The sequence below is a fragment of the Stegostoma tigrinum genome, chromosome 1 (assembly GCF_030684315.1).
Source record: "Stegostoma tigrinum isolate sSteTig4 chromosome 1, sSteTig4.hap1, whole genome shotgun sequence".
NCBI classification, from domain to species: domain Eukaryota; kingdom Metazoa; phylum Chordata; class Chondrichthyes; order Orectolobiformes; family Stegostomatidae; genus Stegostoma; species Stegostoma tigrinum.
The window spans coordinates 43,335,133-43,361,628 of record NC_081354.1 but is presented as its reverse complement, the minus strand read 5'-3'; the positions used below and the strand labels follow the sequence as shown (position 1 = coordinate 43,361,628).

The 26,496-nt window shown below is 41.0% G+C and overlaps 1 protein-coding gene across 8 annotated transcripts in view; it reads right to left on the bottom strand.

The window, feature by feature from the left end:
• fstl5 (follistatin-like 5) overlaps positions 1 to 26,496 on the bottom strand; it is a 568,620-nt gene that overhangs the window by 51,475 nt on the left and 490,649 nt on the right. For all 8 annotated transcript variants that reach the window (XM_059645031.1, XM_059645027.1, XM_059645034.1 and 5 more), the window contains 2 exons: positions 19,669 to 19,830; positions 2,084 to 2,218 (listed from right to left, as the gene is read on the bottom strand). In XM_059645031.1, coding sequence (XP_059501014.1) covers positions 2,084 to 2,218; positions 19,669 to 19,830 — 297 coding nt within the window. The remainder of the gene's footprint in view (positions 1 to 2,083; positions 2,219 to 19,668; positions 19,831 to 26,496) is intronic.

Here is a 26,496-nt window from a genome sequence, read left to right as displayed (position 1 = left end):
CTCATAGGTCTACTCTTAATCATCAGTAAAGTGACAGGAAATGTCAACAGCAGTGCCATCAAGAAGTACCTACTCAGCAGTAACTTGCTCAGATTGTGAAATGACAATGGCCAACTTAGTTCTATTGACCATGCAACCTACAAAGCAACATTTGTGGGCTTGTGCCAAAATTGGGAGAGCAACAGTCAACCACAGCCTGACAAATATACCCATGGCATCATGTCTCTCAATATCCCAGAAAGCACTACCACCATCCATAGGGATGGCCTGTTCCAATGGAAGGAAAGACCCACAAAGGTCCCTGGATTACAGCTGAGAAGGAATTGCCCTGAGAACTCTCAGCAATGACCCTGACTCCATGATGTCTCATTGCATCATGACAACATTGGCGATGAAAACTTCTTGCTGATAACTACATTCTTTGCCGCTTTACCAACCCCTTCCTTCTTGTCGAATACCACTTGTAGGCAGCACTGAGGGTGGCAGAAGTGTAGAATGTATTCTTGATGGGGGACTTCAATGGCTACCTCTTCCATCAGCACCACCATCTACTACGCTGATCAAGTCCTAAAAGATGACTGTCTGCAAAAGGGTTGAGGGAACCAACAACAGAGAAAAACTTACTTGATCTTATTCTCACCAATCTGCTTGTCAGATGACAGTAATCAGAAGAAGAAATTGGAAGAGGTATGACTCTCATGTGGACAACCTGAACTCAATTGAATGTAGAGGCCAGGAATATTGCAATAGTAACTCTTGGTCCCCAAAGCTTGTCCATCAACTGTAAGGCATAAATCAGGGGGTGTGATGAAATATTCTACACTTGCATGGATGAGAGGACCTTCAACAATACTCAAGGAGCTTGATACTAATCAGGATAAAGCAATTTATTCGATTAGCACTGCATCCACAAACATCCCCTTGGAAAGTACCTTCCAAGTCCTCAACCATTTTCATTGAGAAGAACAGCAGACACATGGAAACACCACCATTTACAAATTCCTCTCCAAGCTACTCAGCATTCCTCACTTGGAATTATTTCACCGTTCCTTCACTGTCACTAGGTCAAATTCCTGGAATTCTCCCCCTAACAGCACTGTGGATTTATTTACAGCACATGGACAGCAGCAGTTCAAGAGGACAACTCACCACTACCTTCTCATGGGCAGTTATGAAATGCTGGCAAATCCTGTGAGTGAATAAAACATAAATTCTACTCTGTGTAAGCAAATAAAAATTTTCCAAGGATTCAATTTACTTTAGTTGAACTTCATATAGAGTTATATAATCCCAGAAAGAACTGCATGAAACTTCCCATAAAATGAATTAGATTAGATGAGCTACAGTGTTGAAATAGGCCCTTTGGCCCAACAAGTCCACACCGCCCCTTGAAGCATCCCACCCAGGCCCATCCCCCTAAAACCCACACACCCCTGAACACGATGGGCAATTTAGCAAGGCCAATCCACCTAGCCTGCACATCTTTGGTCTGTGGGAGGAAAATGGAGCACCTGGTGGAAACCCATGCAGACACGGGGAGAATGTGCAAATTCCACACAGACGGTTGCCCAAGGCTGGAATCGAACTCAGGTCCCTGGAGCTGTGAGAGTGCAGTGCTAACCACTGAGCCACCGTGCCACCCATTGTTTTGAGATAGAGTTATTTTTATGTAATTTAGTGAGTTTTTTAATGCAAATAATTGCAGCAGCTAGTTTTCACAATCCAAGATCCCCATAGCCAATAAGATAATAAATTCATTTGTTCCTTTTCTTCTGTAACTGTTGCTTACCTGACTAAGAAAACTGTCTATGCCTCAATCTTGTTGTCAGATTTTTAATGACTTTCTGATAGACAAGGCTTTGCTTTATTGACTTTTTCATTGGTGTTTCATAGTACTTCACACAATAGAAGACTGGCATGAAGCTCCAGTTAAGGTGCTCAATTGCCTCTGATGGTGGTATTCAGAGTATTTTCACTTTTTATGAAAACATTGTGTATTGTAGCATCCTTTCAATACTTTGAAGTACTCAAAATCCATGCTGATAAGGACAATAATAAAATGTTTCCAATAGATTTTACATACGTGTCTTTCTGGCTGCATCTTCCACGAAAAGTGATGCAATATCTTCATCCACTCCTGCATCATTCTTGGCATTGCAAGTGTAAGCACCAGTATCTTCATAGCGCACATTACTAATGTGCACTCCACTCCCATTTGCTGCAAAATACAAATAAATATTTTATATGCTCCTTTTACCCAATAAAATCAACATTTTATTTGAAAAGGAGCATCAACATTTATACATCATATGATAATATTCCAGAAATATTCCACAAAAATTCACATGGAAAGAATTGTTTTAAGATAAAGTTACTGTTTTAATGTAACTAATTGTAACAGCTAGTTTGCACAATCCAGGATCCCATCGCCCAGAAGATAAACTACCAATTCACCTATTCAGCTTTTCTGATTATTTTGGTGGTCGAAGATATGTTGTCAATAACACTAAGAGAAATTCCTGCTCTTCTCTCAATCCTGTCAGAACTTTTTAATGATCTTCTGCCAATCACAGCATTTGTATAACAACTTAGTTAGCATTTCACAAGATATCATATTAGCATAAAGTTTCAGTAACATGCTTGATTTGGTTTGTACAAAGATCTGGATAACTAATTTCAAATGATCTAAGTTGACGTACTGGGACGTTACATGAACGAACAAGATCAAGCTAACCTGAATGATTAATTATCACTCATGGCATATTCATTCCTATTATAATATTAAGAAGAGCTATCACAAAATTACAGAAGTGTTCATAGATCTTCAAAGAATCCCTAGTGTGGAAACAGGCCCCTCAGTCCAACAAGTCCACATGGACCCTCAGCGCATCCCAGCCAGACCTATCCTCCTATAACCCCCCTAATCTACACAACCCTGAATGCTATGGGCAATTTAGCATAGCCAATGCACCTAGCCTGGGAGGAAACCTACGCAAACACAGGGAGAACATGCAAATTCCACACAGACTGTTGCCTGAGGGTGGAATTGAACCCAGGCCCCTGGTGCTGTGAGGTAGCAGTGCTAACCGAGCCACCTATTACAGCACAAAAGGAGGCCTTTCTGTCTATCATATCTGCACTAGCTTTCCAATGAACATTATAAATTTGTTCCACTCTCCTTTTCACCTCCACCACACTTCCAGGCAATGCATTCCTGTCAAGTGAAAAAAGCTTTTTTAAAATCTCATCAGATTTGCTACTTTTGTAAATCACTTTAAATCAGTGTACTCTCACTGTTGAGTATTTTACAAGTATGAACAGTTTATCCCTAGCTATTCAATCCAGACCTCTCATGATTTTGGAACTTCCATTAGATCTTCTTGTCTTTAAGAAGAATAGTTCCAAACTCTCCAGTCTATCCTGACAGCCAATATTTCTCATTACTAGAGCTATTTTAATAAACCTCTTCCACATTCTTCAAAAAGAATCCATATCTATTCTATAGTGTGGTACCCAGAACTGTACAGAATACTGCAGTTTAGTTTTAACCAGTGTTTTATATGAGTTCAGCATTAGCTTCTTGCTATTGTATTCCATGTCACTATTAGTAATGTCGACAATACTGTATATTTTATTGACTGTTCTCTACCACCTCCGATGATCAATGCACATAAACACGTAGGTCCCTCTGTTCTTGCATCTCCGTAAGTATTTCCTATTTTATATTGTCTATCCATGCTCTGCCTACCAAAATGCATCAGGCACTGAATTGCACCTGCCATGCCACTCACTCCATTAATTTGTCAATATCTTTTGAGATTCTCCAACATCCTCCTCACAGTTTACAATGCTTGCAAATTTCAATCATCTCCAATTTTGATACTGTCTCATAAACTAAGATCTAGTTCACTAATATATATTAGGAAAATCAAGGATACCAATGCTGACCTTTGGGGAACTTCAATATTAACCTTTCCACAGTCCCAAAACCACCCTGTGACCACTACTCTATTTCCTATCACTGAGACAATGTTGTATCTGCATGGTTACTGGTCCTTTTATTTCATGAGATGTAACTCAATTCCTTTTCTGTAATTCCTCCTGCTGAGAGGTGTTCTCACAGAAATGTGTCCCTTCACACAGAAGCTTTTCTGAAGATGGGTCCTGACCCGAAATGTCAACTTTCCTACTCCTCTGATACTGCCTGGCCTGCTGTGTTCCTCAGCTCCACACAGGTGTTATCAGCTTCTTTCTGAATGAGTGTCTTCCAGGTGTTGACATCTTGTATTAAATTTCTTGGGAGAAGTTTTCAGAGAATCTTTGAAATGCAGTCTATTGCATAGCATTGTATCAAATTCCTTTTGAAAGTTTACGTTAACCACATCAACAACATTGTCCTCTTCAACATTTTATATTACCTCTTCCAAATATTCAAGAAGGTTAATTAAACATTATTTTTCATAGAACATAACAGCACGGTACAGGCCCTTCGGCCCTCGATGTTGTGCCGACCTGTCATACCGATCTCAAGCCCATCTAACCTACACTATTCCATGTACGCCCATATGCTTGTCCAATGACGACTTAAATGTACCTGAAGTTGGCGAATCTACTACCATTGCAGGCAAAGTGTTCCATTCCCTTACTACTCTCTGAGTAAAGAAACTACCTCTGACAATATCTTTCACCTCTCAATTTAAAGCTATGCCCCCTCGTGCACGCCATCACCATCCTAGGAAAAAGGCTCTCCCTATCCACCCTATCTAACCATCTGATTATTTTATATGTTTCAATTAAGTCACCTCTCAACCTTCTTCTCTCTAATGAAAACAGCCTCAAGTCCCTCACTCTTACCTTATAAGACCTTCCCTCCATACCAGGCAACATCCTAGTAAATCTCCTCTGCACCCTTTCCAAAGCTTCCACATCCTTCTTATAATGCGGTGACCAGAACTGTACACAATACTCCAAGTGCGGCCTTTAGAAATCTGTTTTTTTTTCTAATCAACCCACTTTTCTCCATATTTTGATTAATTCTGTCCTGAATAAATGTTTCTTGAAGCTTTCCTACAGTTGACATTAAGCTGACTAGAGATAATGGGAACTGCAGATGCTGGAGAATCCGAGATAACAAAGTATGGAGCTGGATGAACACAGATGCTGCTTTGCTTGCTGTGTTCATTCAGCTCCACACTTTGTTATTAAGCTGACTAGTTGGTAATTGCTGAGCTTATCCTCACAATCTTTTATGAATAGGATGTGAAGTTGCAATTCTCCAGTCCTCTTGTACTTCCCTTAAGTCTATGGAAGACTGTAAGATTATGGCCAATCCCCCTATAAATTTCACACTTATTGTCCTTAGATCCTTGGACGCATTTCATCAGTGCAATATGTTGTTAACTTAAAGCTTTAACAGCTATCCTAACACTTCCTCATCAATTTTGAACTCATTTAGTGACAGAGCTTTTTGGTTTCCTCCAGCCCCACTCCATCTTTATGCTGTGGATGTGCCTATCAAAGACTTTGGGTTTCAACTTTATCTCGGCTTGCCAGTCTTTTCTCAAAATCTCTTTGCTTCTCTGACACCATGTTTACCTTTGCTGAATGATCTGCATTTCTCTTGGTTCCCAATTGTATTTTCTACCTGACACCTGTCATGAGCATACTTTTATTTATTTTGATTTCAATCTGCTCCATCCAGATCTGTTTGGCTTCTTGTTCCCATTTGTGCAAATATACCTTACTTCAACTTGAACTACCTCCTCTTTCAATGTGGCTCATTGATCAATGAAAATATTTCCATATTTTGAAGGGACAAATTACAATAATAAAAATATTTAAATATTTTCAAGGAACAGGATATGGGGAATAGTGGACAAAATGCCAGGAAATATTGTGTGTAAAGTTAAAATAATTTTTTGTCAAGTATCATACATGCAAATATTTAGTATAATGATTTCCACTTTCAACTGCATAAATAGAAGAATATGTAATCAAAAATAAGTCAGTCTTCTCATTCTTTCTCATCATACCTCTGTTTAGAAGTCAATGGGGTGGTCGAGAAGATAAGCAGGAATTTGAATGTGTTTGTTCTGAACATCCATGAATGGTTTCAATGGTTCTTACCTGAGTGGGATCCAGAGCATATGGTCCCTTGTATGTCTCAAACAAGAGATCCAGATTCAGAAAGTGAGCTCAATTTTCAGAACAGAATCATTTCTAATTAAAAATTATTTTGCTGATGTGTCAATAGCAAGGGAATATATTTTTAATATGAAAGGCACTAGAGAGTGGCAGTGATCCAAAATAGAGTCATAGAGTTATGCAGCATGGAAACAGACCCTTCAGTCCAATCAGTCCACATCGACCATGTTCTCAAACCTAACTAGTTCCACCTGCCTGCAATTGGCCCAAATCCCTCCAAATCTTTCCCATTCAGGATAACAAAGTGTGGAGCTAAAGGAATATAGGTTTTCTGCAGAAGGGTTCTGACCCAAAATATCAGCTTTCCTGTTTCTCTAATACTGCCTGGCCTGCTGTGTTAGAACGTAGAACATAATACAGTACAGACCCTTTGGCCCACAATGTTGTGCCAAACATTTACCCTAATCCTAAGGTCTATCTAATCTCCACCCCTACCTTATACTTTCATACAAATGCCTAACTAATAGCCGGTTAAATACCCCTAACGAGGCTGACTCCGCTACCCTCTCTGGCAATGCATTCCACATCCCAACCACTCTCTGAGTAAAGAACCTACCCCTGACGTCTCTCCTATATCTACCTCTACTGACTCTAAAACTATCGTCCCTCATAATAGCTACCTCCACCATAGGAAAAAGGCTCTGGCTGTCCACTCCAACTATACCTCTATCAAGTCACCTCTCATCCTTCATCGTTCTAAAGAGAAAAGCCCTAGCTCACTCAAACTTTCCTCATAAGACCTCCCCTCCATTCCAGGCAACATCCTGGCAAATCTCCTCTGCACCTTTTCCAATGCTGCTACATCTTTCCTGTAATGAGGCAACCAGAACTGGACAAAATACTCCAGATGTGGCTGAACCAGGCTTTTGTACAGCTGGAGCATAACTTCAGGCTCTTGAATTCAATCCCTCCATTAATGAAAGCTAACACACCATACACCTTCTTAACAAGTCTATCCATCTGGATAGCAGCTTCCAGGGAACTTTAGACATGAACCCCAAGATCCCTCTGCTCCTCCACACTGCCAAGAATCTTTCCGTTAACCCTGTATTCTGCTTTCAAGTTTGTCCTTCCAAAATGAATCACCTCACACTTTTCAGGGTTAAACTCCATCTGTCACTTCTCAGCCCAGCTCTGCATCCTGACAATGTCACTTTGTAACCTAGAACAACCCTCTGCACTGTCCACAATGCAACCCACCTTTGTATCATCTGCAAACTTACATTTTCCACTCCTTCATTCAAATCATTTACAAAAATCACAAATAGAAAAGGACCCAGAACAGATCCTTGTGGTCCACCACTTGTAACTGAGCACCATGTTGAATATTTTTCATCTACTACCACCCTTTGTCTTCGAAGGGTCAGCCAATTCTGAATCCAACCTGCCACATCTACCCCTATCCCATGCCTCCTTACCTTCTGCATGAGCCGACCATGGGGAACCTTATCAAACACCTTACTTAAATCCATGTACACCTCATCTACTGCTCTATCTTCATTCACATGTTTGGTCACCTCTTCAAAGGATTCAGTAAGGTTTGTGAGGCATGATCTACCCCTCACAAATCCATGCTGACTATCACAATCAAACTGTGCCTTTCCAAATGATCATAAACCCTATATCTCAGAGCCCTTTCCAATAATTTGCCCAACACTGACATAAGACTAACTGGCCTGTTATGAACAAGGGAATGATGGTTGCCTGTCTCCAATCTTCTGGCACTATATCCGTGGAGAGTGAGGACAAAAAGATCATCACTAAAGGCCCTGCGACCTCTTCCCTCGCTTCCCACAGAATCCTTGGGTAAATCCTATCAGGCCCGGGAGACATCTATCTTCAAGTTCCTCAAAATTCCTAGTGCATCTTCCTTACTAACACTGACCTCCTATCGCCTACCAGCCAGTTTCACACTGTCCTCCTCTACAGGTAGGTCTCTCTCAGTTGTGAATACTGAAGAAAACTATTCATTAAGGACCTCTCCTATCTCTTTAGGCTCCATGCACAAATTCCCTTTACAATTCTACCCCATGTGCGTTCTTCCAGCTCCACACTTTGTTGTCACTGACTCCAGCGTTGGCAGTTCTTGTTATCCCTGTGATTTGTTTTCTTTTCCAAACATCTTTTAAATGTTTTAACTGTACCTGCATCCACTGCTTTTTCTGGCAGTTCATTTCACACACGAACCACTCTTGTGTAAAACGGTTGCCCCTCATGTCCTTTTTAAACCTTTCTCCTCTCACCTTAAAAATATGCCCCTAGTTTTGAACTTGCACAGCTTGGGGAAAAAAAATCCTTGTCATTCACCTTGTCTCTGCCCCCTTATGATTTTACAAACCTCAATAAGGTCACCCCTCAACCTCCTACACGCCAGTGAAAACAATATCAGTGTTTCTAGTTTATTTTTATATCTCAAACCCTCCATTACTGATGTTGGAGCTGAACATATTTGACAGACACAAAATGGCTGACAAAGTGATTAAAACAGAATTAAAATGCTGTTCCAGCATTTAAGTAAAGCTATGGTACTTTTGAGAAGGGGTTATTCAGAGGGAAAATGAGCATTGTATGAACAACTGCTGCAAAGAGTGTTAGTAAAAACAGTCTTGATAAGAAATGTCCAAGGATAGGCAGTCTGAAGATTTATAGTAAACATTGAAGGAGGAGGTAAACTTCTTCAACAACAAACTTAGGTGAGCTAGCGGGTTGTGGCTCATTAAAATATGAGGGATCAAACAAGTTCATTAAACTACGACAGGTGATCAATTCCAGTCTCATTCAAGAAAGGATGTTGTCCCATTAGGTGAAAAACACCAGTAAGAATAGGGACAAAAAATCTCAGTTCAGAAGATAGTCAGCCTAACTCATCATGCAGCTGTGAAAACAGCAGCTAAAGTTATTTTGTAGGAATTAGTTTACTTTTAAATTTATTCAAATTATATAGAAATAGATTCTAGTTAAAGATTCTTCAGATAATCACAGAGATAGATTCCAATGCAATTATGGATAAAAGTATAAACAAGATACATTGTTAACTAAAATGCATTAAGGGAAAAGATTTGAACATAGATGTGCAAGTTAGTCTTGTCTGGCATATTCTGTAAGAAACCAGTTGCGAGCAACTCATTAACTAAAAGGTGCTAAACAGTAGGGCTGATTATAAAATGTGACATATAACTCACTTTAAAATAAAATCTAATATTATGAATCTTATATCAGTTAGTTAGAACAGTCTTTTATATTTTTGTACATACTTAGGACAGAGGGAAAATATCAGGAGTAACAGAATTTGATCAATACGGCAAAGGAATATAATGGGCAACAAAATTAAAACAGTTCTTAGAGATAAGCAAGACTGGGACATGTCTGAAGGAGTACAGCCAGTTACTTTGGAATTAATAGGATGCATAGGAAGATCCCCAGATCTGGCAATTAGAAATCTGTAAAATACACGGGAACTTAGGGCTGTCCATAGGAGTGTCTATTATTGATTAGGTTTTTCACAGGATTGGATGTATAAAATAATGGGAAGGGCATGGTAACCACTTTGTATGCAATTATTGGAGCACAAAACATATAAAATATTGTATCTCACTGCAAGAACCAGAGCATCATTGATCTCTCTTCTGATTTGAGCTAAAGATTAAGGAAACAATTGCATTCTCACATCAAGACCAGACTCAGGGCAATCTCTGGCCCTCTCCCTGCACAATCTACTAACTGCTTGAACAAGAATGTAGACCGTCATGTGCCTGAATTTAACTTGCCTCCTTAGTCTTTGTCCTCGGTCAGGGGTTTTACTCCTACAACATCCTGACAAATCTTTTCTGAATCCTATGACAGGGCAACCAGATCATTTCAGAAATATCGTTTACAGCCTCAACATGACACCCCAATTCCTATACTCAAAGGTCTCAGCAACGAAGGCAAGCATGTTAAACGCCTTCTTAGCTATCCTGTCTACCATAGATGTAAATTATGTACCTGAACCTCTTGGTCTCCCTGTTCTACAACACTACCCAAGGTCCTACCATTAATTAGATATGTACTGTCCTTGTTTGTATTACCAAAATGCAATACCTCACATTTATCCAAATTAAACTCCATCTACACTCCTCAGCCCATTGGCCCAAGTGATCAAGATATCCTTGGAATACAGAGTTTGGGGTGGTTGTTGAAGTGGGCAATCTTTTAACACTAAAAAGTGCTAAAAATATCATAACACTTAAGGTAACGGGCCCAGTGTTGGAAAGTTGAACGACTGTAGCTTTAGTGTTTTTAGTGATATAGAATTCATGTGCCAAAGGATGTCTTCTGCATTGTATAATTTTATAAGAAAAATATATTTATACATTTTTTTTACTTATATGTTGTTCTTCTGGGGAGAGGACAATGAGAAGGAAGCAGTCTTTAATGTACTAACCTGATATGGTTTGTAGTACATCCACAAGATTCATATTGTGGCATGGACATTCAACAGAATGATCTTAATTAGTTATTCTGGTCCAATGAAGTTAACATGGGAGGATACTGGCTGGCACAAGCATTAGGTTTACATCCCCAAGCAATTTCAAGTCCCATATCCTTTCAGTATATTTTTCTCTTACATTTTTATTAAAGTGAATATACTCAGTCAACCACAACTGATGAATAACTCACTAGATTTTAGCTGCACTGATGACTTTAACATATTGTTACTTCTGTAACTTTTCAAAATTGTGCATGTCATCCATATCATTGAATGTACAATTAAAATTTCCTATGTTCTGGAACTGTATTTTTATTACTATAACATGTTTGCTCTTTCATTTAATGATTTATGATTTGAATATTATATAAATAATTGCTTGGATGCAATGCAGCTTAATATTATTAACAATTCATTTCTGGAATTCACTAAAATTCTGATATGTACTTAGATTACTCCAAATATGCTAGTGCTTAAATTTTAAAACTAACAATATTTTTTTTAAATGCTGAGAAGATGTTTTCCTCACAGGACAGTCCAGGTTTAGAAGCATAGTCTCAGAATTAAAGGGTGCCAATTTAAGACTGAGATGAGGAGGAATTTCCTTCTCTTAGAAGGTTGACAGTCTTTGAAACTCCTTGTCATAGACAGCTGTGGGCGCAGAGTCCTTGGTGCATATTTAAGTCTGAGGGAGATAAATTCTCGATCAGTCTGAGAATGAAGGGGTATAGGAAAAGGATAGAAAAGTGAAAATGAGGAATGTCGGATCAGCCATGATCCTACTGAATGGCGACGCAGATGTGAGGGACCGAATGCCCTGCGCCTGTTCCTATTTCTTCCGGTCTTCGAAGCAACTTGATATTTTCTCACCTTTTAAATTAAGTCGATGTGTGCCACTCACATTTTTGGTTAACAGTGCAAGCTGGTACTGGACCTTGCACAATCATGTGTTCCAACAAACTGCTAGAAGGTAGTAAAGCAACAGCAAGGACAAGAACTGGCTGACTGATTTTGTTTTAAGTTTATTTACTGTACAAACAATATTACAGGTTGATGTGGTGTATATGGATTTCAGCAAGGCTTTTGAAAAGGTTCCCCACAGTAGGCCATTGTACAAAATGCGGAGGAATTGGATTGTGGGAGATATAGCAGTTTGGATCAGAAATTGGCTTGCTGAAAGAAGACAGAAGTTAGTGGTTGATGGGAAATGTTCATCCCGGAGTCCAGTTACTAGTGGTGTACCGCAAGGGTCGGTGTTGGGTCCATTGTTGTTCGTCATTTTTATAAACGACCTGGATGAGGGCGGAGAAGGATGGGTTAATAATTTGCAGACGTCACTAAGGTCGGTGGAGTTGTGGATAGTGACGAAGGATGTTGTAGGTTACAGAGAGACATAGATAAGCTTCAGAGCTGGGCTGAGAGGTGGCAAATGGAGTTTAATGCAGACAAGTGTGAGGTGATGCACTTTGGTAGGAGTAACCGGACTGCAAAGTACTGGGCTAATGGTAAGATTCTTGGTAGTGTAGATGAGCAGAGAGATCTCGGTGTCCATGTACACAGATCCTTGAAAGTTGCCATCCAGGTTGGCAGGGCTGTTAGGAAGGCATATAGTGTTCTAGCTTTTATTAATAGAGGGATCGAGTTCCGGAACCAAGAGGTTCTGCTGCAGCAGTACAAAACTCTGGTGCGGCTGCACTTGGAGTATTGCATCCAGTTCTGATCACCACATTATAAGAAGTATGTGGTAGCTTTGGAAAGGGTGCAGAGGAGATTTACTAGGATGTTGCCTGGTATGGAGGGAAGGTCTTACAAGGAAAGAGTGAGGGACTTGAGGCTGTTTTTGTTAGAGAGAAGAAGGTTGAGAGGTGACTTAATTGAGACATATAAGATAATCAGAGGGTTAGATAGGGTGGATAGGGAGAGCCTTTTTCCTAGGATGGTGACGGCGAGCACGAGGGGGCATAGCTTTAAATTGAGGGGTGCAAGATATAGGACAGATGCAGAGGTAGTTTCTTTACTCAGAGAATTGTAAGGGTATGGAATGCTTTGCCTGCAATGGTAGTAGATTCGCCAACTTTAAGTACATTTAAATCATCATTGGACAAGCATATGGACGTACATGGAATAGTGTAGGCTAGATGGGCTTCAGATTGGTATGGCAGGTCGGCACAACATCAAGGGCCGAAAGGCCTGTACTGTGCTGTAATGTTCTATGTTCTATGTTATTACTCAATTCAAGTGTTCACCCTATCTGGAAATCAAGTGAATCTATTTTCTCTAAGTCAGTTCATATGATATCCAACAGGACCACACAACTCCAGATTTCAATCCAGTCTTGGTTTAGAAATCGTCAAAGATAAATTTCAGTGAAGAAATTGAAGTGACTGGCCTGGCCTCAAAGCAACACTTGACTGAGTGTGGGATCAAGGACCCCTGAGAAAATGGAAGCCAATGGGAATTTGAAAAATACTTTCTACTACCTTACAGTCATACCTAGTTAAATGAACAAAAACAAAGTTGCTGGAAAAACTCAGCAGGTCTGGCAGCATCTGTGAAGGAGAAAACAGAGTTAATATTTTGGGTCTGGTGACTCTTGAAATTGGTTGCGGTTGTTGAAGACCAATCATCTCAGTCCTCGAGCTGCACTCAGAAATCCCTCAGGGCCATGTCCTTGGTTAAACCTCTTCAAATACTTCATCAATAATCTTTCCTCTCATCTCATTAAAGTCGCTCAGTTTTTAGCACTGCTGCCTTGCAGCGCCAGGGACCTGGGTCCAATTCCACAGTTGGGTGTCTGTATGTGTGGAGTTTGCACATTCTCCCTGTGTGTGCGGCGGTTTCCTGCAGGTACTTCAGTTTTCTCCCACAATCCAAAGATGTGCAGACTAGGTGGATTGGCCATGCTAAATGGCTGGTAGTGTTCAGGGACATGTAGATTAGGTGGGTCATGGGGGATGGGTTTGGATGGGATGCTCTGAGGATCAGTGTGGACTTGTTGGGCCAAAGTATCTGTTTCCATACTGTAGGGAATCAATATCTATGTCTGAAACCACAAGAAAGGATACAATATATTTCATTTCCCTTGAGAATAAAAGCTATTTGTGCCTGCTGCAATATTCAGGCTTGGGCTTAAAAGTGGCAAACATTTGTCCTAGGCACTGCCTGCTCTATCAAGAGAGAAACAATGGTTTAGGATTATGTCACTGGGCTAGTAATCTCGAAGCCCAGGCAAATTATCAGGGAATGTTCATTCAAATCTCACCATGGCAGCAAGTATCATTTATATTAAATTAATAAATCTAGAGTAGAAAGGCAGTCTCAAAACTGGAGAAAATAATTTGATTCATTAATACCATTTAGAGACAGAAGCCCACCCCTCTTGCCTGCTGTGGCCTACATGTGCCTCCACAGTAATGTGGTTAACTTTAACTGCCCTCTCAGGGAGCTGAAATCACCGAACAAGGCTCTTGGGTTCAAGGGCAGTTAGGGATAAGCAACAAATGCCAGCAATGCCCAGGTCCCATGATAGATAAAGAAAATAAACATTACCTTTTGACATTCAATGGGGAGGATTCAGTGATGGCGATAGACACCATCAATATCCTGAGGGGATACCATTGATCAAAAACTTAACTAAATTTGTCACATAAATGTTATGGCCAGAAGAGCATGAGAGAGGCTGGGTATTCTTTGGTAAGAGGTCCAAAAATTATTCAGAATGATTGTGAGCAAAGCAGGAATCCATGGAACAGGCATAAACACAGCAGTTACCCATATAGGCAAGGTCCTATTTGTAGGACCTAATTTGCTGCATGACCACTTTGAGATGTGGTCTCCATCACTTCTACATTTCCATCAAAATAAGTGAGATGAAAACTCCATAAGTTGCCAGTTGCTGTATCCCAGCCTTTTCATAGAATTATGTAAGATACACATGACAGAAACAGGCTGTTTGGTGCAAAAAGCCCTTGCCAGTATTTATGCTTTACTAGAGCTCCTTTCTTTCTTTCCTCATCTAAATTTATTATCACAATCCTCTGCTTGCATAACTTTACACACATATATATCATTCATTTCAAACATTCTCTGTGGTAGCAAATTTCACATTTTCACCACTCTTTTGGTCAAGAGCTTATTGATTTATGGTATTTTATATTCATAGTCTCTAGTTACGTTCTTCCCTACACAAGGAAACAATGTCTCTGCTCCCACTCGATCAAATAACTTAAAAAATTAAATAACTTTAAAAAACTTCACCCTTAATTAGAGATACTAAGACCTGCTGATGCTGGAGTCAGCGATAACACAGTGTGGAGCTGGAGGAACACAGCAGGCCAAGCAGCACAGAGAAGGAGGAAAGTTGATGTTTTGGGTCGGGACTCTTCATCATAAATGGGGGAGGAGAAAGGGAGCTTGGAAACAAATAGAGAGAAGTGGGGTGTGGCTGGGGAAAGAAGGTGGGATGGCGATAGGTGAGTTAAGTATGAAGTGGTGCAGGTTGGTCAGTGAGGTGGGAAGTGCAGATCGGTGGGAGAGAAGATGGACAGGTTGTGTCATGTCAAGGAGGCGGGGATAAGGGGAGATTTTAAAACTGGTAAAATCCACATTGAGGCCATTTGGCTGTAGGCTCCTAAGGTGGAATACGAGGTGCTGCTCTTCCAGTTTCGGGTGGCATCATTGTGACACTGGAGGAGGCCCGGGGATGACATTTCACCCACGGAGTGGGAGGGGGAGTTGAAATGGTTCACAACCAGAAGGTGTCGCTGTTTGTCACAAACAGAGTGCAGGTGCTCTACAAAGCGGTCTCCAAGCCTCCGCTTGGTCTCACTGATGTAAAGGAGGCCACATTGGGAGCAGCAAATGCTATAGACCACATTACTGGATATGCAGGTCTGTTTATATCTGCCAGTGTACCTGATTCCATACATTCCACCCCCACCTCCTGGATCAGACTGAACCTGGTGCAGAGTCTTCTCTCCATTTGGTGGAGCTATCCCTGTAGTTGCATGAGGGTTGGCCCGATATACAAAGAGCAACCAGAACAGTTTGGCATCTGTGAGTTTGTCAGGCATTTCTTTACGCCTATCTTCAAAGTTTGGACTGGTCTTTCTGCCAGATCATTTGATGGTGGCTGGTATGGAACTGTCCTTATATGTCGAATATCATACGACTTCAGGAAATACTCAAATTCCCTGCTGGTAAACAATGGCCTATTATCTTCCAAGAGTCCATATATTGAAAAAACATGGTTTTTCTATCATAGTCCCCATGTTTTGTGAATTAACACTATGCATGTCCAGCCGCTCTGAGTGGATGTTCACAATGACTAAGAACTTTTAGCCCATGATAGGACCTATGTAGTCACCGTATGACCAATGGTAAGGTTTACTGGTCCATTCCCAAGAATGTGGGAGAACTGCTGGCACTATTTCTCATCCTTGTTGGCACTCTGGGCACTGACCCACCAATGCAGCTAAATTTACATCCAATCCTGATCACCAGGCATAATTCCTTGCCAACATCTTCATTTTGGAAATCCCTGGATGACCCAATGGAGATCAGCCAGTATCTGGTGAAGACCTTTGCTCAGGACAATCACTCTTGCTCCCCATAATAATATGCTGTTCTCTACTATGATCTAGCCTCTTTGAGCACAAAAACATTTCAGTTCTGATTGTGATGGTCCTTTTGTTTCCCCCAACATCACCAGCTGCTTCAGTTTTGCCAGAACCGGATCTTTCTGTGTCCAAAATCTGATATTGTCAGCTGTAACTGGAAGTGTCTCCAGAAAATTAAAAACCATTGTGGAGGATCTGTCAAGCAGGAGATGTCCTAATGCATCTGCATTTGCTATTTGGTCTCGTGGATGGTGTTCCAACTTGTAATTGATCATGCTTACTATTACAGCCTGCTAATGAATTCTACCTGAAGTTAAGTACAGTACCGCCTTATCCTCTTGAAGTAGACCGAGCAGGAGTTTGTTGTCCATTATTATTACAAATTTACATCCATGAAGGTATTGACTGAACTTCCTGACCCCAGGTATGATCACCAAACCTTCCTTCTCTGTTACACTCTGCATTAGCTAAAATCCTGGATGCATATGCATTCCTCACCATTGGACCACCTAACAATAATACTACCCTGATGCCATATGTGAGGGGGGAGGGACTGCATGTCAATACTAGATAACATTTGGGATCATAGTGTGCCAACGCTTTGGAGGATGATAGCTGTTTCCTCACTTCCCTGAAATCTATGGATTGGAAAAGTGACTGCTTGTAAGGCCACCCTTTTTTAAAAAATTGATGTAAAGGTGCCAGGGTGGAAGCCAGGTTACGTATGAACTTTCCATAATAATTCACCAGCCCAAGGAAAAACTGAAGCTGTAGTACTGATATGGCAGCTGGGGCATCTTTGATTGTCCACACCTTATCTTTCAATAGGCGTAACCTGGTCTTGTCGACGCTGTAGTCCAAGTAGTTCACTTGGGGTGCCTGTAGCACACATTTTCCCTTCTGGCCACTCTGAATAAATGTTTAAGGGCTATGTTCAAGTTCTCTAGGTGCTGCTTATTGGTTTTCTCTCTGTTATCAGCAAGCCATCTGGATAAATGGTGATCTGTGGTAGACCTTGTAAACTGCTCTCTTTCGTCCACTGAAAACTTCCACAGGCTGACAAGACCCCGAATGGCAGTTTCAAGTATTGGTACAAACCAAAATGGGTCTTCATTGTATGCTTCTCTGAATCCTGATCTAACCATAATTGCATGCACACATGGCTCACGTCCAGCTTCGTGAAGCACAGTCCCCCTTGCCAACTTTGCATACAAATATTCCATGCAAGGGTTTGGGTATTTATCCAGCTGTAAAATGTGGCTTATGGTTTGTTTAAAATCTCCACAAAGGTGAATCGACCCATTGGACTTCACAATCAGTATGATCAATGTTGCCCATTCCATGAACTGGACTTGTGTGATAATTCATTTGCTTTCCAGCCTTCTGACTTCTGCCTCTACTTATACACATAAGACATATACCACTGGGCAGGCCTTGCAGTATGATGGAACTGCTTCTTGATCAACATACAAGATGGCCGTGGCTTCTTTCACGGTCCCTAGGCCATCCTGAAAAGCTTCTGGGTATTTCATTAGGACTCACTCAGGCAGCTATTTTTTAAGCAAAACACATGGAGCCAATCTAGGTGAATCTTTCTCAACCAATTTTACCCCATCAAGCTTTGGTCCAAACCTTTTACTATGATCAGTGGTAAGTGAACCAGTTGCTTCTCCTAAGAGGCCAAAATCAAAGTTGTACCCTTAACATGCAAAATTTTCCTGGTATAGGTTCTTAGTCTTGCTAAGGTCTTGCACTCTGTAACTTATAAGCTCCACTTGCCACATTTTCTAGTGACAAAGCCAGTCGTAATGCCTGTTGGAAGTGCACGTGGGCTACAGCTACTAGGTGCTTTTGCATGGTTACATTATTAATCCCACTTACCAAACAATCTCTCAGCATCTCATTGAAAGTTAAACCAAAGTCACATGCCCCTACCTGTTAACTTTGAGGCGGCATCGTGGTTTAGGTGGTTAGCACTGCTGCCTCACAGCGCCAGGGGCCTGGGTTTGATTCCAGCTTTGGTCGACTGTGTGGATTTTGCATGTTCTCCCCGTGTGTGTGTGGGTTTCCTCCCACAGTCCAAAGATGTGCAGACTAGTTGGATTGGCTATGCTAAATTGCCCATAGTATTCAGGGATGCCTAGATTAGGTGCGTTATAGGGGGATGGGTCTGGGTGGGATGCTCTAAGAATCAGTGTGGGCTTGTTGGGCTGAAGGCCTGTTTCCACACTGTAGGGATTCTTGATGATGATGATGATTAACTTAGTCAAAAATCCTGATATCAGATTTCTCTGGTTCTTGAATTGTTGAGTAAAACTGTCAAACAATTAGTAGGAGTTTGCGGTCATAATATTCCTAAACCAAATCAGTCAATTCTTGAAAGGTTTTAGTATCTGGTGCCTCAGGGAAAGTTAGGCTCCTAGTAACCAAAAAAGCTATGGGACCACAAGCTTTCAGGCAAATTACCTATTGCTTTTCTTATGCCCCAATGTCATTTGCCCAGAAAAAAGCATATTCTTTCCATCCACTTGGCCCTGTCTTCGACAACAGAATTGAATGAGTCAAACTTCCAAATAAAAGCATGATGCCAGAAATGCTTATTCCAAATCAAAGACTAGTCCTGAATTTCTTCAGGAATGTCTTTTTCTCTTGCTGTCATTAAAATAGCACCACAGCCTCAACTGTTGGTCCTTAGGACTTAGAGGCTGCTGGCATCTCCTGGTGACCTATGATATCTGTCTTCAAACCAGTGATTTGTCAAGAAACTTTGCAATGCTTGCCTGTTAGGTTTTAATGAAGACCTAACATGCCCACGTCCACACTTCAATCTATACTGGAAAATCTCACAACAATCTATTTTGTTTCATTATGTAGTTAATTTATTTTTATACGAAGTGTTCATCTGGAGACCTGCTGTAGGCACAGACATATACATGGCTGGGACACAAATATTAGATCCTGGCAGTAGGTCTTTGTTGCCAAGGTACTTATTTTGGAATGGAGGCCCTGCTCATTTCTTTCTGCAAGGCCTTCAAGTTAACTAGCCAAGCCAAGCCTAAAATTATTACATCAGTCTTATCAGTGGACAAGAAAGATGGCAAATATCCAACTAGAAAACCAGAGCAGCCTGCCAGATGGCTTAGGGATTTTTCTCATTGGTTTGTCCAAAATTGAAAATGTGTCTTGGTTCTCTTGGATCAATATACAAAGTGCAAACTTTTATATTTTCTTAATGAACATTAAATTGTGCTGTGGATTTCAGTTAGAAGCACTAGACAAAAATGATTTATTCAACAAATCAAACCATGAAATATTTTGCATACTGGCTTATGTTGAAGCAGCTGTGCAGTTTAGTCATAGATACAAATAACATATTACCTTGCAAGGTTAGCTGTTTTGATAGTTTCGTCATAATGTCAACACCATTTTTCAACCAACTAATCAAAGGATGTGGAATGCCTTCAGCATGACACCTGAGACTGGCAGTCACCCCGGGTTCACGAGTTTGACTTTCTGGATACGCTCTAACAACTGGAGGAACTGCAGGTAAAGTAGAAAAATAACAAGTCAGTATATAACTAAGATTCTATAACAGTATAGGCTTATTACAGTCAAAATGTTGTCCATGGGACAATCAAAATAAACCTGGAGAACCTAATAATATTCATGACTTGATACTAATTGAATGCACAGGAGATTTCTTAAAGAAGTTTCATACTACAAGGAACAAAGAACAAAGAAAGTTACAGCAGAGGAACAGGCCCTCCGGCCCTCCAATTCTGCGCCAATCCAGATCCTCTATCTAAACCTGTCATCTATTTTCCAAGGATCTGTATCCGTCTGCTCCCTGCCCATTCATGAATCTGTCTAGATACATCTTAAATGACATAATCGTGCCTGCCTCTACCACCTCCGCTGGCAAGGCGTTCGAGGCACCCACCACCCTCTGCGTAAAGAACCTTCCACAGATATCTTCCTTAAACTTTTCCCCTCTCACCTTGAAATCGTGCCCCCTAGTAATTCAGTCCCCTACTCTGGGGAAAAGCTTCTTGCTATCCACCCTGTCTATACCTCTCATGATTTTGTAGACCTCAATCAGCACCCTCCCCGACTTCCAGCGCCTCCATATCAGGCAACATCCTACTTTCAGATCTATGTTCTGTTGTGCTTGAAACTTTGAAATGTCTTATGAAATTGAATCAGTTTTAAAGGTGTACAACTGCAAAATTTATTCATAGATTCATAGGCCTAAATTTTCCCAGCCAGTGAATGATGTGGGTGTTGGTGAGAAAGTTTGGAAAATTGTGTGAAATTGGCAGTGAGAAGTTTTTTTGTTGATAGCAAGTAGTCTCTTTTTCCAATCAAATGTTTAATGGTGAAATAACATTCTCACTACTGAGAGGCAAAAAGCCTATTTGTATGGATTAACTGTTAATAAATTAACAGTTTTAACAGACATTGTGGAGGCCATCACTATTGTTCATCACTTTTGTACCACCCAGCTATTATAAAGAAATACCGTGAGAAGCACATGGAATTCCAATGGCATGACGTGCGGATCTGAATGACTCAGGTGTCCATAAACAGGTATCTCACATGGTCAAAATTGCATAAAGATGTTATGCAGTTTTGTAAAATGTGCCATACTTAACCAATTTTAGGTAAACCCCAATGTGCAATGAAAACAGCATCCCTGATTCCCATGATAACAAGGTGCAGAGCTGGATGAACACAGCAGGCCAAGCAGCATCAGAGGAGCGTGAAAGCTGATGTTTCAGGCCTAGACCCTTCTTCCTGCTGTGTTCATCCAGCTCTGCACCTTGCTATCTCAGATTCTCCAGCATCTGCAGTTTCTACTACCTCTCCCTGATTCCCATGCCAGTTTTTGAGGAACCATTCAGTCATATGTTAGTGCACTGTGTAGGAAAGTCACTGAAATGAAAAGCTGAAAATGAATATATTCTTACAATTATGGACATGAACACTCTTTGTCCAGTGGTAATTCCTCTAAGGAGAATCAGAGCTCAGGCAGTAGTGGAAAAATGAATATAGTCTTTCATTTGTTTTGGTCCACCAATGAAAGTAAACTCTGATCAAGGATCAAACATTATGTATGAAGTTTTTCAGCATTTCAGTAGTATCTTGGGGACTTAACAACTAAAATTGTGTGATATTGTAGTATATACTAACTCATGGAAGGAACATTTACAAGAGTTAGAAAATTTATTTCAATAATTGCAATCAGCCAAGTTGGTGCTAAATTTGGCCAATGTTAATTTTGCAAACGCAAAAGTGATTTTTTTAGGGCATATTTGAGGGCAAGAAGAAGTGTCACCAGAACAGTGAAAGTAAGAACTTCGATTGATGTCACCCACCAAAACAAAATGAGAAAGAATGAAGATTTTGGGAAAGTGCAGATTTTATTGGAGGTTTGTATCTAATCTCTGTACAATAGTCATACCTGTAAACAACCTGCTACAAAAACAGAGGGAGATGATATGGTCAACTGAATGTCAGGGATCCTTTTAAAGCTGCAAGTGATCTTAACGAACAACTCTGTATCAATGACACATAACTTTAATATGCCATTTAATTTGGTCAGCTGGTCAAATGGATTGATCAGTGGAAAATGGAATTCAATCTGGATAAATGCAAGGTAACGCACTTTGGCAGGACTAAAAAAGTCAATGAGATACATGATAAATAGTAGGACCCAAGGAAGCACTGAGGATTAGACGGATCTTGGTGTGCTTGTACACTGGTCAGAGGGCATTTGGGAATGATCAACTTTTTCACTCACCTAGTGGTGGAAATTTGGAATGCACCGCCTGGGAATGTAATGGAGGCCAGAAACCTTACACTTACACTTGCATTTTTTAGCAGAGGCACAGATGTTGTGCTAGGACTTTATAAAATGTTGGTTAGGCCGCAGCTAGAGTAATGTGTGCAGTTCTAGAATTTATGTTATAGAATGGATACAGCACACTGGAGAGGTGCAGAGGAGATGTACCAGGATGTTGCCTTGGCAGTGGAGTTTTCCTTAGAGCAGAATCGTGATTGAAATGTATAAAGCTATTAGGAGCATAGATAGGGTAGATAGTAAGACACTTTTCACATTAATGGAGAGATCAAGGACTAGATTGCATAGATTTAAGGTAAGGGACAGAAGGTTTAGAAGAGATGTGATGTGCATACGGAAAGTTCAGATTGATCCGAACTCATTAATAGGGAATAGATGTGTCCTTTACATGTTATTGATATAGCTAAAACTTAGATGGGGCAGTGGGCATGCATGTCATGATCTCAGTGACTCCTGGATTTATGACCACCTTGGTAGGTTTAAGAAGAATTTCCTATTTTTTACTTCCTGAACAATCTTGGGATGCTATTTTTGTAAATCTATAGGTATTGAAATGTGGCTGGAGAACTGGTGCAGGAGGGAGTTCTTCAGATTTCTGCAATGTTGGGACCATTTTTGGGAGAAGTGGAACCTATACAAACTATTCCTGAACCTGAATGGGACCTAGCAATCTCCTTGCAGGGATATTTGCTAGTGCTGTTGGGGAGCTGTGAAACCATAAGATATAGGATCAGATGTAGATCATTTGGCTCATGGAGTCAGCTCTGCCATTTTATCATTTTCCCATTATCCTGCCTTCTCTCCATATTCTTTGATCCCTTTTCCAGGCAAGAACCTATCAATCTCTGCTTTAAATATACTCAATGACTTGGCCTCCAAGGCTCTCTGTGGCAATGAGTTCCACAGAGTAACTGCCCTCTGGCTGCACAAATTCCTTCGCATCTTGCAAATGATTGTACATTGAAATTGTTGAGGGTGGCAGAATCTCCTCTGGGGTAAGTAAGTTAAAGTTACTATCAATTGTTAAACTGTTTGTGCCCCTTTTCGCAATGAAGATCTGAAACTGTAACAAAGCTGTGTCTCAGTAAAGGTTGATTGAACCAACCACTGGACTTGGGCTCTCACTAAGAAATTATGAGATCCTACAGTTTGGTGTAGTCAGCAGGATTGCTGGAGGAATAAAGGACTAAATCCCAGATAACAGGCCTCTGCTGGCCCCTGGAGGAAAGGACTCCTCGTTATAAAAAGTCTTTGGTTGATTCTCCAGATTTGGTCTCTACTCCACACGATCCCGAAACTCTCGGAGTGGTAGGTGGCTCAAGGCCTCATTTTTACAAAGTACTCTGATTTTGGCGGACACTACAGTTGGTCACTGACCCAGCTTAATAAGCCTATGGCTCGAGATTCATAAAGAACAAGTACAATGGCGGACAATAAGACCAAAGAGTTGCCTGGTAGTTGAAAGGCAGGCAGGCCTCACCTGATATATCATTGAACATAGAACAGTACAGCATAGCACAGGCCCTTCAGCCTATGATGTTGTGCCAACTATTATCCTAAGATCAAAACTAACCTGCATACCCTTAATTTTACTATCATCCATGTGCCTATCCAAGAGTCGCTTAAATGTCCCTAATGAATTTGACTCTACTACCACCGCTGGCAGAGAATTCCTTGTACCTGCCACAGAAGAAAAGAACCTACCTCTGAAATCTCCCCTATAGCTTCCTCGAAACATCTTAAAATTATGACCCCTCATGATTGTCATTTTCGCCCTGGGAAAAAGTCTCTGGCTATCTACTCTATCTATGCCTCTCATCATCTTGTACAACTCTGTCAAGTCACCTCTCATCCTTCTTCGCTTCAATGAGAAAAGCCCTAGTGCCATCAATCTTTTCTCGTAAGACCTGCCCTCCATTCCAGGGAGCATCCTGCTAAATCTCCTTTACACCCTCTCTGAAGCTTTCACATCCTTCCTCTGAAAATGAGGCAACCAGAACTGAACACAATATTCCAAGTGCGGTCTAACCAGGGTTTTATACAGCTGCACCATAACCTCGCGGCTCTTAAAGTCAATCTCCCTGTCAGTGAAAACCAACACAACGTACATCTTCTTTACAACCCTATCATCTTGGGTGGCAACTTTGAGGGATGTATTGGCATGGACCCCAAGATCCCTCAGTTCCTCCACACTGCCAAGAATCCTACCAATAACTCTGTATTCTGCATTCAAATTCAACCTTTCAAAATGAATCACTTCACACTTTTCTGGGTTGAATTCCGTCTGCCATTTCTTTGCCCAGCTCTGCATCTGTTACAACTTTCAACAGCTCTCCACATTATCCACAACTCCACTAAACTTTGTGTCATTGGCAAACTTGCTAAATCACCCTTCCAAAACCTCATCCAAGTCATGTATAAAGATCACGAAAAGCAGAGATCCCAGAAGAGATCCCAGAAGAGATCCCTGTGGAACACCACTGGTCACCGAACTCCAGGCTGAATACTTCTGTCTACTATGACCCTCTGTCTTCTATTGAACAGCCAATTCTTTATCCAGAAAGCCACATTTCCCTGAATCCCATGCCTCCTTACTTTCTAAATGAGCTATCATAGGGAACCTTGATCAAATTAAATCAAATGCCTTGATAAAATCCATACGCACCATATCCATTGCCTTCATACCTTCATCGATGTGTTTTGTCACATCCTCAAAGAATGAAATAAGGCTTGTGACGCATGACCTGACACTCACAAGGCCATGCTGACTATTTCTGATCAAACTATGCCTTTCCAAATAATCATAAATACTATCTCTCAGAATACTCTCCAATAATTTGCTCACCACAGAAGTAAGACATAAGTATAGAACGCCTTGGGGTTTTCCTTGATCCTACCCACCAAGACTTTCTCATGCTCCCTTCTAAGCTCTCCTAAGTCCATTCTTCAGTTCCTTCTTAGCTACCTTGTAACCCTCTAGAGCCCTGTCCAATCATTGCATCCTCAACCTTAAGTAAGCTTCCGTCTTCCTCCTGACTAGATGATCCACATGTCTTGTCATCCAAGGTTCCATCACCTTACAATCCTTTCCTTGCCTGAGTGGGACAAACCAATCCATTACTTGTTGCAAGTGCTCCCTAAACAACCTCCACATTTCTGCCGTGCAATTCCCTAAGAACTTCTGTTCCCAATTTATGCTCTGCAGTTCTTGCCTAATTTCCCCTTCTGCCAACTAAATACTTTCCCATACCATCTACTCCTATCCCTATCCATAACAATAGTAAAGGTCAGGGAGTTGTGATCACTATCACCAAATTGCTCTCTCACCAAGAGATCTGACACTTGGCCTGGTTTGTTGCCAAGCACCAAATCCAAAATGGCCTCCCCTCTCATTGGCCTATCTACATATTGAGTCAGAAATCCTTCCTGGACACACCAGATAAAATCTTCTCCAGCCAAACCATTTTCACTTAGGAGGTTCCAGTCGATATTAGGGAAGTTGAAGTCACCCATGACAACCACCCTATTATTGCTACACATTTCCAAAATTTGCCTCCCAATCTGTTCTTCAGTGTCTCCATTGCTATTGGGGGTCTATGGAAAACTGTCAATAAAGTGACTGCTCCTTTCCTGTTTCTAACTTCCATCCATACTGAATCAGTAGACAAACCCTTGTCAATGAGCTCCCTTTCTGCAGCTGTGATACCATCCTTGATTAGCAATGCCACTCCCCCACCTTTTGTACCTACCTCCCTTCCTATTTTGTTTGAAACTTCTAAAGCCTGGAACATCCAACAACCATTCCTGCCCCTGTGATATCCAAGTCTCCGTAATGGCCACAACATTGTAGCTCCAAGTATTGATCTATGCTCTAAGTTCATCACCCTCATTCCTGGCACCTCTTTCATTAAAATAGACACACTTCAACTTGTCACATTCACTGCAACTTTGTCCTATCATCTCGTCTGTCCTTCCTCACAGACTCTCTGCATGCTGTATCTGCCTGTACACCAGCTAACCCATCCTCTCATCCGTAGCTCCAGTTCCTATCCCATGCTAAACTATTTTAAATCCTCCTGAGGAGTTCTAACAAACCTCTCATACATAATATTGGTGCCCCTCTAGTTCAGGAGCAACCAATCCTTCTTGTACAGGTCCCACCTTTCACAGAAGGTATCCTAATGATCCACATATCTGAAGCCTTCCCTCCTACACCAGCTCTGTAGCCACATGTTCAGCTGCACTCATTCTCTACTCATAGTCTCACTAGCCTGTGGTACCAGTAGTAATTCAACCTGACTCCTATATTCTACTTTTCAGGTCCTCATCTCTTTTCCTAGTTATTT